This window comes from Mytilus edulis, chromosome 9, assembly GCF_963676685.1.
Source record: "Mytilus edulis chromosome 9, xbMytEdul2.2, whole genome shotgun sequence".
NCBI classification, from domain to species: Eukaryota; Metazoa; Mollusca; class Bivalvia; order Mytilida; family Mytilidae; genus Mytilus; species Mytilus edulis.
The window spans coordinates 5,252,293-5,263,745 of NC_092352.1; the positions used below are offsets into that span (position 1 = coordinate 5,252,293).

Consider the following 11,453-nt stretch of genomic DNA (forward strand, 5'->3'; position numbering starts at 1 on the left):
AAGGAAAAAATCACCGAATCCTTATTATAAGTGTTAATAATTAAACTCATCATAGATACCAGGACTAAATTTAGTATATTCGCCAGACGCGCGTTTCGTCTACAAAAGACTCATCAGTGACGCTCGAATTCAAAAAAGTTATAAAGGCCAATAAAGTACGAAGTTGAAGAGCATTGAGGACCAAAATTGCTGGGTTTTGCCAAATACACTTAATGTATATCTTGCAGTGGGCTTTATCATACCTGAGTGACAACGGTCCTTACGACGATTACTTGTACATTCTGACGGTGTTCACAGGACTACACAGAAATTCTGGAACAAAATCTAGAATAGGTTTCATGATAATTGATGGCAAACCAAAGAAAAGTCATTTTTATGAACCAGATGTACGACTATTAGATGACGAAACACATCGAGTGAGTATTTTGTCTGCTCATGGTTCTTGTGATTTATATGTAGGATAATAAAATATAACTTAAGGTTCATCATAACAAATGGCCAAATATGGCCGCATTTCACATCAAAAACCAAGTCAGTGTACAGATACCTGTGCTGTTTTGAAAGTTTTAAGGCCTAGCATAGTTTTTGAGGTGAAAATACGGCCATAGTTGTCAATTTGTTATGATGAACCTTAACGAATAATTATCTTACTTCTCATTTTTTAATACAGTTGATAACAAAATGTGATATGATTGTCTTTAAAAACAGAAGAAAAGAGGACATTATTCTTAACAATTACGGTTCATTTCACGATCTAAACAAATGATACGATACATTACACTACAAATGTCAAAAAGGAGGAATCATGTTTGTTCCCTGTCCTTTGATTTGAAGTCGACAGCAAACAAATCTATATATAGATATATGTGTTGTTAGATATTAGCCGTCCGTAGTCTATTAAAAATTTTGCAAATCTTAATGGAAGCAGTGCAAAGGTCTGCCATGAACACCGGATATGCAGGAACTTCTTAGGAAGAAAGATAAGAAGTTAGCAATATCCTTTAACTCTACTTTCCGCTATATAGATGATGTTCTTTCACTAAACAATTCAAAATTTGGTGACTATGTGGAACGCATCTATCCAATCGAACTAGAGATAAAGGATACTACAGATACAGTTAAGTCGGCTTCATATCTTGACTTACATCTAGAAATTGACAATGAGGGTCGGTTGAAAACAAAACTTTACGACAAAAGAGATGATTTCAGCTTTCCAATTGTGAACTTTCCATTTCTAAGTAGCAACATTCCAGCAGCACCTGCATACGGGGTATATATCTCCCAATTGATACGATATTCCCGTGCTTGCATTTCCTATCATGATTTTCTTGATAGAGGTTTGCTGCTCACAAGGAAGCTATTAAACCAAGAGTTCCAAATGGTGAAGTTGAAATCATCCTTTCGTAAATTTTACGGACGCCATCACGAGTTGGTTGACCGTTATGGAATAACCGTTTCACAAATGATATCGGATATGTTCCTTACGTCGTAACTACAATCCCCTTCCCTTTCATGAATATGACCTACCGAATTAGACTATTTACCGGATTTGTAATCACTTAAGCAACACGACGGGTGCCACATGTGGAGCAGGATCTGCTTACCCTTCCGGAGCACCTGAGATCACCCCTAGTTTTTGGTGGGGTTCGTGTTGTTTATTCTTTAGTTTTCTATGTTGTGTCGTGTGTACTATTGTTTTTCTGTTTGTCTTTTTTATTTTTAGCCATGGCGTTGTCATTTTGTTTTAGATTTATGAGTTTGACTGTCCCTTTGGTATCTTTCGTCCCTCTTTTTTCATACAATAGCAAAAAATGAGATGTGACACAAAATAATGATTGACGAGGCTACGGACAGACAAAATATTATTTGACGGGATTAGCCAAGTGATTTTGTTTATATTATAGGGTTTTGATGTTGGTAGCATCCGGAAATTTGTCATGAGCGTTGCTAAACCAATAAATGACCCAACAGTATTAAAAATTTGGCATGATAATAGTGGACAAGGAAATTCGGCATCATGGTATCTTAATAAAATCATACTGGAGGATGTCCAAACCAGTGAAAGGTAAATCTTACAAAATTATTTTGTCTCCTGAAATGAATAATAAGTTGCATAAAAATATTTTGTGTTTTGTTCTGTTTTGTAGTGATATGGTGAAGGAAAAATGAAAGAGACCATTTGTGGCCCATGAAAATTGCAAAATAGTAAATTTATTAGAACAGATTTTATATGTTCATTTTATTGAATAATCATGGTTGCAATAAGATGATAACTTAAGCGCATCACTATGATGTCATAACCATGTACAAATTGACATATATTGAATCAAATCGTCATTTGACACATAATTTATAGACGAAATGATTATTGGCGAAGGTATCACTCAAAAACATATTTTGAATACACCATGTAGCATTTTTTGTTGTTTTTAAAAACTCTTGGAAAATACAAATACTGTAAATATAAATAACAAAATCGAGATGAAAGGAAATGCTTGGTTTTAAACTGAAATACAAATATTTCAGAACATATTCTAATAGACAAAAATACTTATCTTGTATATCATGTACATGCTAATGTCTTGTTATTAACTGAATGATGTTTATTGGTAGATCATAAATGCTTTATAATTTCAAATTAAAGGTGCCAATAAAAGTTTTATCGTCCTTCTTTTTTTTACTGGCAGATATATGTTTATATGTGATCAATGGCTTTCTTTGGACCACGATGATGGCTGCGTTGATTGTGCTATTCCTGTTTCTGATAAGCTGGATAAACACAAATTCTCATTTTTATTTAACGAACAAACTAGACAAAACACAACAGACAATCACTTATGGTTATCAGTTGCCATTCGACCTGAAGACAGCAACTTTACAAGGATAGAAAGATTGGCTTGTTGTTTGACATTGTTGTTTCTTACTATGATATCAAATGCAATGTTTTATGGACAAAATACTGGAAGTCGCATTTCAATTGGACCAATCAAATTATCACTTTCTGGAATATACATTTCACTTATAAGTGCAATGATTGCGGCACCTCCAATATTGTTAGTATCTTATATGTTCAGAAGTTCCAAACCTCGTTCAAGAAATAAGAAGAAAACTTTAACAAATACTAAAGAAAATCCTGGAATGACACTAAAATCCGATGAAGAAGTCAAACCTAATGCAGATGTTACAGACGACACTCAATTTTCACTTCCGTTTTGGTGTAGATATGTAGCATGGGGAATAGTAACATTAGCCGTCTTTACATCCGGGTTTTTCCTAATTCTTTATAGCATGGAATGGGGAAAGACAAAGTCAGAGGAATGGCTGCTATGTTTCTTTATGTCATTCATCGAATCGATGTTCTTAGTTGACCCCCTTAAGGTAAGATAATCTAGCTTTCACTTCACATGTATAATAGTTAGCAATATTTCTAATGACCTTGTTAAGGAGTTATAAAAACACTATCCTATAAATAAAAATGGCTGGACCAATGCAAGTTAGAATATGCCAGTTGTTATCCATTTGTTTGGTGTGCTTGAGTTGTGTAATTTTGCCAGTTACTTATGGACCTTAAATTTTCCTAGGACCTCTCTATTTTTTGTTATTTTACTTTATACGTCGGAAGCAAAACTTCTTGTCAGTTAAAACAAATAGGTTACAAATGCAATTATCAATATATAGCTAGCTGAACGAAGACCCTTAAAAGCTGATTTTATCATTGACGAATTTACAGCTATATGTAAGAACTCTTTGAAATAATTACATTTTGTTTTATATAAAAACAAATGTATACCTTTTTTTTTTTAGATTATATTGATGTCAGTCATATTCTCTTGGATTGTAAAAAATTACAAGGAGAAAACTGTGAAATACGACAGAGAAAAACTTCTTCTAGAGACCAAAAGACGTGCAGCAAGTCCATTGTCATATCTTTTAGGTAATATTTGTTTATATTGAACGATGAATATTAACGACATATATCAACCGTTTCCGTTTTTCGAAAAACAAAGGATTTTCTTATCCCAGGCATAGATTACTTTAGCCATGTTTGGTCCAACTTTTTAGATTTTTTTATCCTCAATGCTCTTCAACTTTGTACTTGTTTGGCTCTATAGTTTTTTATATGAGCGTCACTGATAAGTCTTATGTAAACGAAACGCGCGTCTGGCGTGCTAACTTATAATCCTGGTACCTTTGATAACTTTTACCTTCATCTGAAATTTTCAAACCAAACGTTTGAATACCACGGACACATAAAGACCGATTTGACCAAAAAGACCTAAATTCATGTGTTTTTCTTTCAAAGAATGAAAAAGATGAAGAAAATATTATCAAGCATACAATATGAATGAGCAAGACAAAATCTGTACAGAAGTCGGAAATTTTCTGACCGTCATTTCATTTAAGTACAACATTTGTCAAAAATTAGTTTCTTAGGTTTGGTCTTCTAGAAAAATCGACATTTTAGTCATGAATTATTTTAGTAGTTAGATACTGGCCATTATTGAAAATTCACATGGATCTAGTTGAGCTACACAGGCTACTTCGGGCCTTTTGTTCTACTGTTTTAAGTTCAAATACACATTTTTAAAAGGAAATAAAAGGATCAGTACTAAAACATACTTGCATTCTATCTTCTTTTAGATTTATTAACCCTAGTATTGACATTTGAGTTGTATACCAAGTAAACTATGCAACAACACATGGTGAGAAAACATCTTGATACATGAACGATGATAAATTATATAAGAACAGCTTCGAAAAGTAGAGGAGTTTGTTATCAGTACACGAAATACCTGAGAACAGTGTTTGGTTTTTAGTTTGACTACGTTTTTTTCTGGAAAATCTGATATTTTACTATTACTAGTATTAGAAACACAAATACAGAACTAACAGGTATATTACTGAAGGTGGGAAGTCAATAAAACCTTACAAAATCAAATGTCAGAATGATATATTACTTTTCATAATTTTTATTTGTTATGTCTTTTAAGATGTGTTCAAAGCCACGCAAGCTCCATTGAAATCCCAAACAGTTGCTAGATTAAAAGAAAAAAGACAGCAGCGCCTTAAAATGCAAGAGATATTTATAGAGCTAGTTTTATATATGATATTCCTTGCTGTTTTGTATTGTGTCAGTTTTAGTAACAGGGATCCGAGATGGTATAATGTAAAAAATCATCTAGAACAGCAGCTTGTTACATCGAATAGCATCTCAGTTGGAGGTTCAACGTTGAAATATGATCAGGTTAGTTGTCTTTCCTGTTTAAAGTACTGTGGATATAACAAAAGAAGATGTGGTATGATTGCCAAAGAGACAACTGTCCATAAAAGACCACAAAAACAGAAATTAACAACTATAGGTCACCGTACGGCCTTCAACAATGAGTAAAGCCCATACTGTGGATTTATATAATTTCGTGGGCATCTATTTTCGTGCATTGAGGGAACTTGCACTTTCGTTGATATTTGATTTCGTGGATTTGGCAATATCGGCATACAAAGACTATATTTTTTTGTAATTAGTTGGACATTTAAATTCGTGAGATATCCGATGCTGAGGCATGGGATTGCAGCAAAGAAGTTATTGACACTTCTATAATGTAATGAGTTAACGTTGTGACAAGAGACAAGTTAGGTTAACGCTACTTCAGCACAATAGGCTATGTCGCGGCGAACGTAACGAATAAGGTGGTGTTGCTATCTATTTACTTACTAGTGACATCTTTAACAAAAACTACCCCAAAATACAAAATACAAAAACACAAGAGTTGAAAATTAGTGTCAGAAATTCGTATCGACTGCATAAATCTCATCTATTATACTCCAATCAGCGTTCAAATCATGTGCGAAGAAACATTCTTATAAAGCTTATTTATTTGTGTTCAACCATAGACATAGTTGCCTAAGGTATGTTGAGGTTCAGCTCACTTTTTTTTAATGTTATACAACTTCTCTTTGAACTGTTTTGATCGATAATAACCGAGCAGTCATTTTACTTTATAACGGCTTGGATTTTAGTGCACCTGGAGAATCTTATCAGGTGTAAATCTGCATCCCACGTACACCATACTGAAATCTTTTTATCTTTAGATTTTACCCATTTCCAACTTGAACTGTACCAAATCAGAAATATGACAGTTGTTGTCCATTCGTTTGATGTGCTTGAGCTTTCGATTTTGTCATTTGATTCGAGACTTACTGATTTGAATTTTCCTCAAAGTTCCTTATTTTTGTGATTTTCATTTTTTTCCCCAATTTGATCATGCTAGAGTTATAGGACTTTATTCCTGAAAACATGTTGGACAAAATAATTTCAGAATTGAAAACAAATTTGAGTTTTCAACCTTGCTCTTTACCTTTCATTACGTTTGTTTTCTACAATTATTTTTTTTATTATATAGGTTCGTCATTTGTATATATGTAACACTCCCAAACGTGTCCTTCCCCTTTAAACGTGTCCGATTCCCCCAAACGTGTCTATTCTCCCCAAACGTGTCTATTCTCCCCAAACGTGTCCATAATATTCAATATTCCCCAAACGTGTCCGATTTCAGAACCCCCAAACGTGCCCGATACTATTGTTATTCGCCCAAACGTGTCCACTTTTAAACGCAAGAAGTCTCGCGTCTTTTAGCGCTAATACATGTCCTAAACGCGACATCAATAACGTTCACGGCAGTTCTATGATGGGGGACACAGTCGATGAAGTGGTAATTTATTAGCATTAACTTGTTCAATGCCGGTTGTTAATGATTATCATTACTGAAAATTTAATATGTAACATATGCATTAAAGCAAACATAAAAATAATTCTAATACAGTTGATTTAATAGTTTACTATGTAAATTATTTTAAAGTAATAAACTCCGATAATGCCTTTTATATTAATCAGAATATTGCACGGTGGGCTTTCAGTCGAATTGACCTCCCATCTTCTTTTAACAGTTCTAATTTTTAATAAATTTTAGGTTACGAGCGTCACTAAAGACACAGAACAAGAGAAATTATGTCCAGTGCCAAATATTTCATTCGTTATTTGAACGATATTATATTAACGACATATACTGTAGATAGGTTATATTATCAAACCGGGAATTTAAAATTGGGCATTTATTTTTACGGTTATCTGGGATGACCACTAGTTTGGATTTTAATCTAAAGAAAAATAAATGCGAGTAAAGACCGATTTGTTTATGACTTTGAAGTAAGAAACTACTTCAATGTCTGTTATGTAATATAGAGGCCGTTTCAAATAAAAGTTGCAGAAATTAACAAAAATGTTGCCTTCCAAAATACAACGTATGGCACATTATAAAGAGTGAAATGCTATAAACATTTTAATGCGCATAGAAAAAGAATCTTTTAATGAAATAGTAAAAGATCGTAAAATGAGTATACAATGATAATAATAATAAAAAAAAACCACACAAATAACCTACGTTTTTATAATATGAATACGAATGATAGTTCCAGTAAAATAAAAAAAGCTTGGTATGGACACGTTTGGGGGATTGGACACGATTGGGGGTTATTAAAAAATGGACACGTTTGAGCGTTTATACAAATGACACGCTTTGGCGCCCTTTGACAACTAGACATGTTTTTGCAGTTCAGTGACGTCGATGTGGACACGTTTGGGGGAATCGGACACGTTTGGGAGGAAGGACATGTTTCTGAGTGTTACATATATATATATGGTTTGTGTCTTGAAAGAAATGACAAACCTATATAATAATTGTAGAAAACAAACTTAATGATATATATATATATGTCATGTATCTGTAGCTTAAGTAATCTTTCATAATTCAATATGTTTCAGTAAGACAAAAAATGTACAAATTACCTGATAACTTCTGTTATATATCATAAACTATTACAATATTTTACAGGTTACAACTGCATCTAATTTGTATACATGGATCGATGATACTCTTATTCCATTTTTTTTTCCACGGTACGATAACAATGGAGATCAACTGAAAGCCAATAAAAGATTATATGTACAAGACCAAGTCAATTTCCGTGTTGGTCCAATGAGACTGAGACAATTAAGAGCAGCTGAAGGTACGATACATAATATATACAACTTTATGAGTATTACTTGTCCAAAAAATTAAATGACCAGCTCGGACTAATACAATTGAAGATTGCAGCTTATTCTGGCATCGATTACTTCTTTATTGTTTAAGCAAAGTTAAATCAAACAATACTCGTATTCACTAGTGAATGAAAATAACAATATATAGTTTGTTTGCATCCGACACCCTTTTCTAGATTTACCATTATCAGGAACGCTCCAACTTAGACATTCAAATGCTATAATATATGCATACGTAAACAATACTTAGATGATGATACAAGAAATAAACCTACAGACTGACAGTCATCACATAGTTCAGAAGAATTTGAAAAAGTGAATAGAAAATGTCACATTGGACCAACACAAAAACGCCGCTTTTATACGAAAAAACAAAGTTAATATAATAAGTTAGCTATCAAATGGTTTTGACTGGTTTTCTTATATTCAATCGAGTGTTGTCCTGACATATAAAGGTGCAACTTATTTATTCCTAAATATTATATGAATATTATTATTAAGTAATGTAATATATAAGCAGGCTTGATATCTTGTTGTTCGGTGTGAGCCAAGGCTCCGTGTTGAAGGCCGTACCTTTACCTATAATGGTTTACCTTTATAAATTGTTATTTGGATGGAGAATTGTTTCATTGGCACCTAACCATATCTTCCTATATCTATTTAACTTTTTCAGAACCATGTAGGACACAGTTTTGGGGTAATTTTACCTGTTATGATGAATATTCTATTTCCGGGGAAGATAATGGAAACTATTGTGTTGCCTGGGAGTCTCGCCCTTGCGTCAGAGGTCAAACTGTATATAATATGACATATGCTGCCTGGAATTTTGTGTCGTCTGTTGATATTTGGGGACTTCCGGTCACAGGATTACATTCTACCTATGGCGGTGGTGGATACATAGCAGAATTTGTTGTCAACTACAACATATCACGTCTAGTTCTCAATGATTTGTATAGATACACATGGATAGATCGTAAAACGAGAGCCATATTTACAGAATTCACTTTGTATAACGTAGATGACAATGTTTTTGTTTTCATTTCGTTTTTGACAGAATTTCCTGAAACAGGTGGGGTCATTGCAAGTACATTAATCAAACCGTTTCGACCTTACCAACATGTCGGAAGTCTTGGTTTGTTTATCTTTATTTGTGAAATTATTGTACTGATTGGAATAACTGTATTTTCTGTTCATAAATATATTTGGTTTCGGAGATACGGTAAGAAGATGTGGAAAGAATTATGGCATGTTCTTGACATATTAATCATAATTTTATTCTTTGTTGCTACCATAATGTATATTGGAAGATGGATAATGATTAATATGGCAATGAAAGAATGGGAAAATCATAAGAATAAATTCGTCAACTTTAGTCATATTGCGTCATGGGACGAGCTGTTCAACATTTTTTTGGCATTTATTATATTTCTAACAACTATCCGAATCATGCGAGTTCTCAGCTACAATGAAAGAATTAACCAATTTGGCAAGGTACTTGCTCACGTGAGCCGTGATCTTTGTGGATGCTTTGTAATGTTTATGATGGTGTACGTAGCGTTTGTAACTTTTGGGCATTTAATATTTGGCAGGCATCTAGAAACATACAAAAACTTATTTGTGTCATCAACAACATTGGTTAACGCTATTATCGGTAAAAACAGCATCAAAGATCTGTTTTCTGTGGAGCCAGTTCTGGGAAGAGCCTATTACTTTTTCTTCGTTTTGTTTTTGTTGTGGATTTTAATGACGATGATGAATGCAACATTAAACGTAGGTATTACAATAGTTAGGAAAAAGCCGGTGCGGTCCACATACGGCATCATTAACATTGTAGCAAGCTTCTTGAGAGAGGCTGTTGGTCACATTATTGCATCAAATAATACCACAACAAAAGACAGGCTGAAGTTATCACGTAATTATATATCAAGTAAGACATTTACAAAGACAATAGTAGTAACACGTCAGGATGAGACACAACAGGTCGATATGGTAAAACCGACAGAAGACCTACCGAAAAAGAAAGAACGAGCAAGACGTATTTATCAGTAAGATGAACCATGCATTGTTTGAGAAATGTTTCATAAGTATTAAGTGTGTCATTGTACTTTTTTTTTTATTAAATTACCTATTATTAAAAAGTCTTTTTCTCGGTTAAATCTAAATTATTTCCCTTGTGTGACTTGATACATATAATACATTACGGATGTTTAAGTCCAGAAAAAAATTACCTTATTGATATTTAGGGTCTGTAATGGTCTTCAACTTCATACTTTAATTTTCTGCATTTTAACGCTTTTGATACGAGCCTCACTTATGTTGGGTTTTTTTTAGACGAAACGCGTGTATGGCTTATAGAATGTGTAACCCTGGTTTCTTTAATGAGTTTAAACATAATGCTAAATGTTTCGATCGATATCAAATTACCATTTTTAGGCAAGGGATTTAAAAATGGTTTCAATTGCAAGCATTTGTAGATCCATATTTTAGGTCGTATTTTGTTTTGTGGTTTTTTTTTTTGTGGTTCGTATCGAATTGATAGTCAAGTCCGTTCCGAGTGATTTTTACATTTTGTTTTAATGTTGTCTTGGTTTACTACTGTCACTGAAAGTACTGATATATGAATACTTGCAGTTGAATATAAAAAAGAAGATGTGGTATGATTGCCAATGAGACAACTGTCCACAGGAAACCACAATGACACAGAAATTAACAACTATAGGTCACCGTACGGCCTTCGTCGATGAGCAAAGCCCATACCGCATAGTCAGCTATAAAAGGCCCCGATTGACAATGTAGAACAATTCAAAGGAGAAAACTAATGGCCTTATTTATATAAAAAATGAAAGAAAAACAAATGAGTAACACATAAACAAACAACAATTACTGAAATACAGGCTCCTGACTTGAAGCCTATTATTGGTAAACCTTTTGAAAACAAGCCAGGACCTGTTCTGTAATCCACTCTTGGTCGTTGGTTGGTGTCTATCATACTTTTTTTTCGTTTATCTTTGAACAGAAATCCGTCTGATGGTCTTCATTTTCTAATTGTTTAACAATGTGATTTTCAGGAGTTTTTTTTTTTTATCAATGTTGAAAGTGGTATGATGAGATGTCATTGGACGCATCTGTTTTCTATGTTAATAATTTTTTTTGTCATTGGCAATCACAAAAATACTGAAATCCGAAGAAAAGTCAATAGGAAAGTCCCTAATCATATTGCAAAATCACATGACAAAACACACAAAAAACGAATGGACAACAACTGTCATATTCCTGACTTGATACATAAATGAAGTTAATTCTAGGCATCAATTTATGTTTTATATTTTTTATGAAATGTTTTGGAAATCAGAAA

The 11,453-nt window shown here is 33.3% G+C and overlaps 1 protein-coding gene across 1 annotated transcript in view; it reads left to right on the forward strand.

Annotated features, from left to right (window-relative positions):
* The window catches only part of LOC139489405 (uncharacterized), a 51,931-nt gene extending 41,695 nt beyond the window's left edge, over positions 1–10,236 (forward strand). Inside the window, exons 19-25 of the mRNA XM_071275722.1 lie at positions 228–416; positions 1,905–2,065; positions 2,688–3,378; positions 3,805–3,934; positions 4,992–5,245; positions 7,890–8,064; positions 8,772–10,236. Of these exons, the coding sequence (XP_071131823.1) occupies positions 228–416; positions 1,905–2,065; positions 2,688–3,378; positions 3,805–3,934; positions 4,992–5,245; positions 7,890–8,064; positions 8,772–10,147 (2,976 nt within the window). The 3' untranslated portion in view covers positions 10,148–10,236. The remainder of the gene's footprint in view (positions 1–227; positions 417–1,904; positions 2,066–2,687; positions 3,379–3,804; positions 3,935–4,991; positions 5,246–7,889; positions 8,065–8,771) is intronic.
* Positions 10,237–11,453: the final 1,217 nt, after the last annotated feature.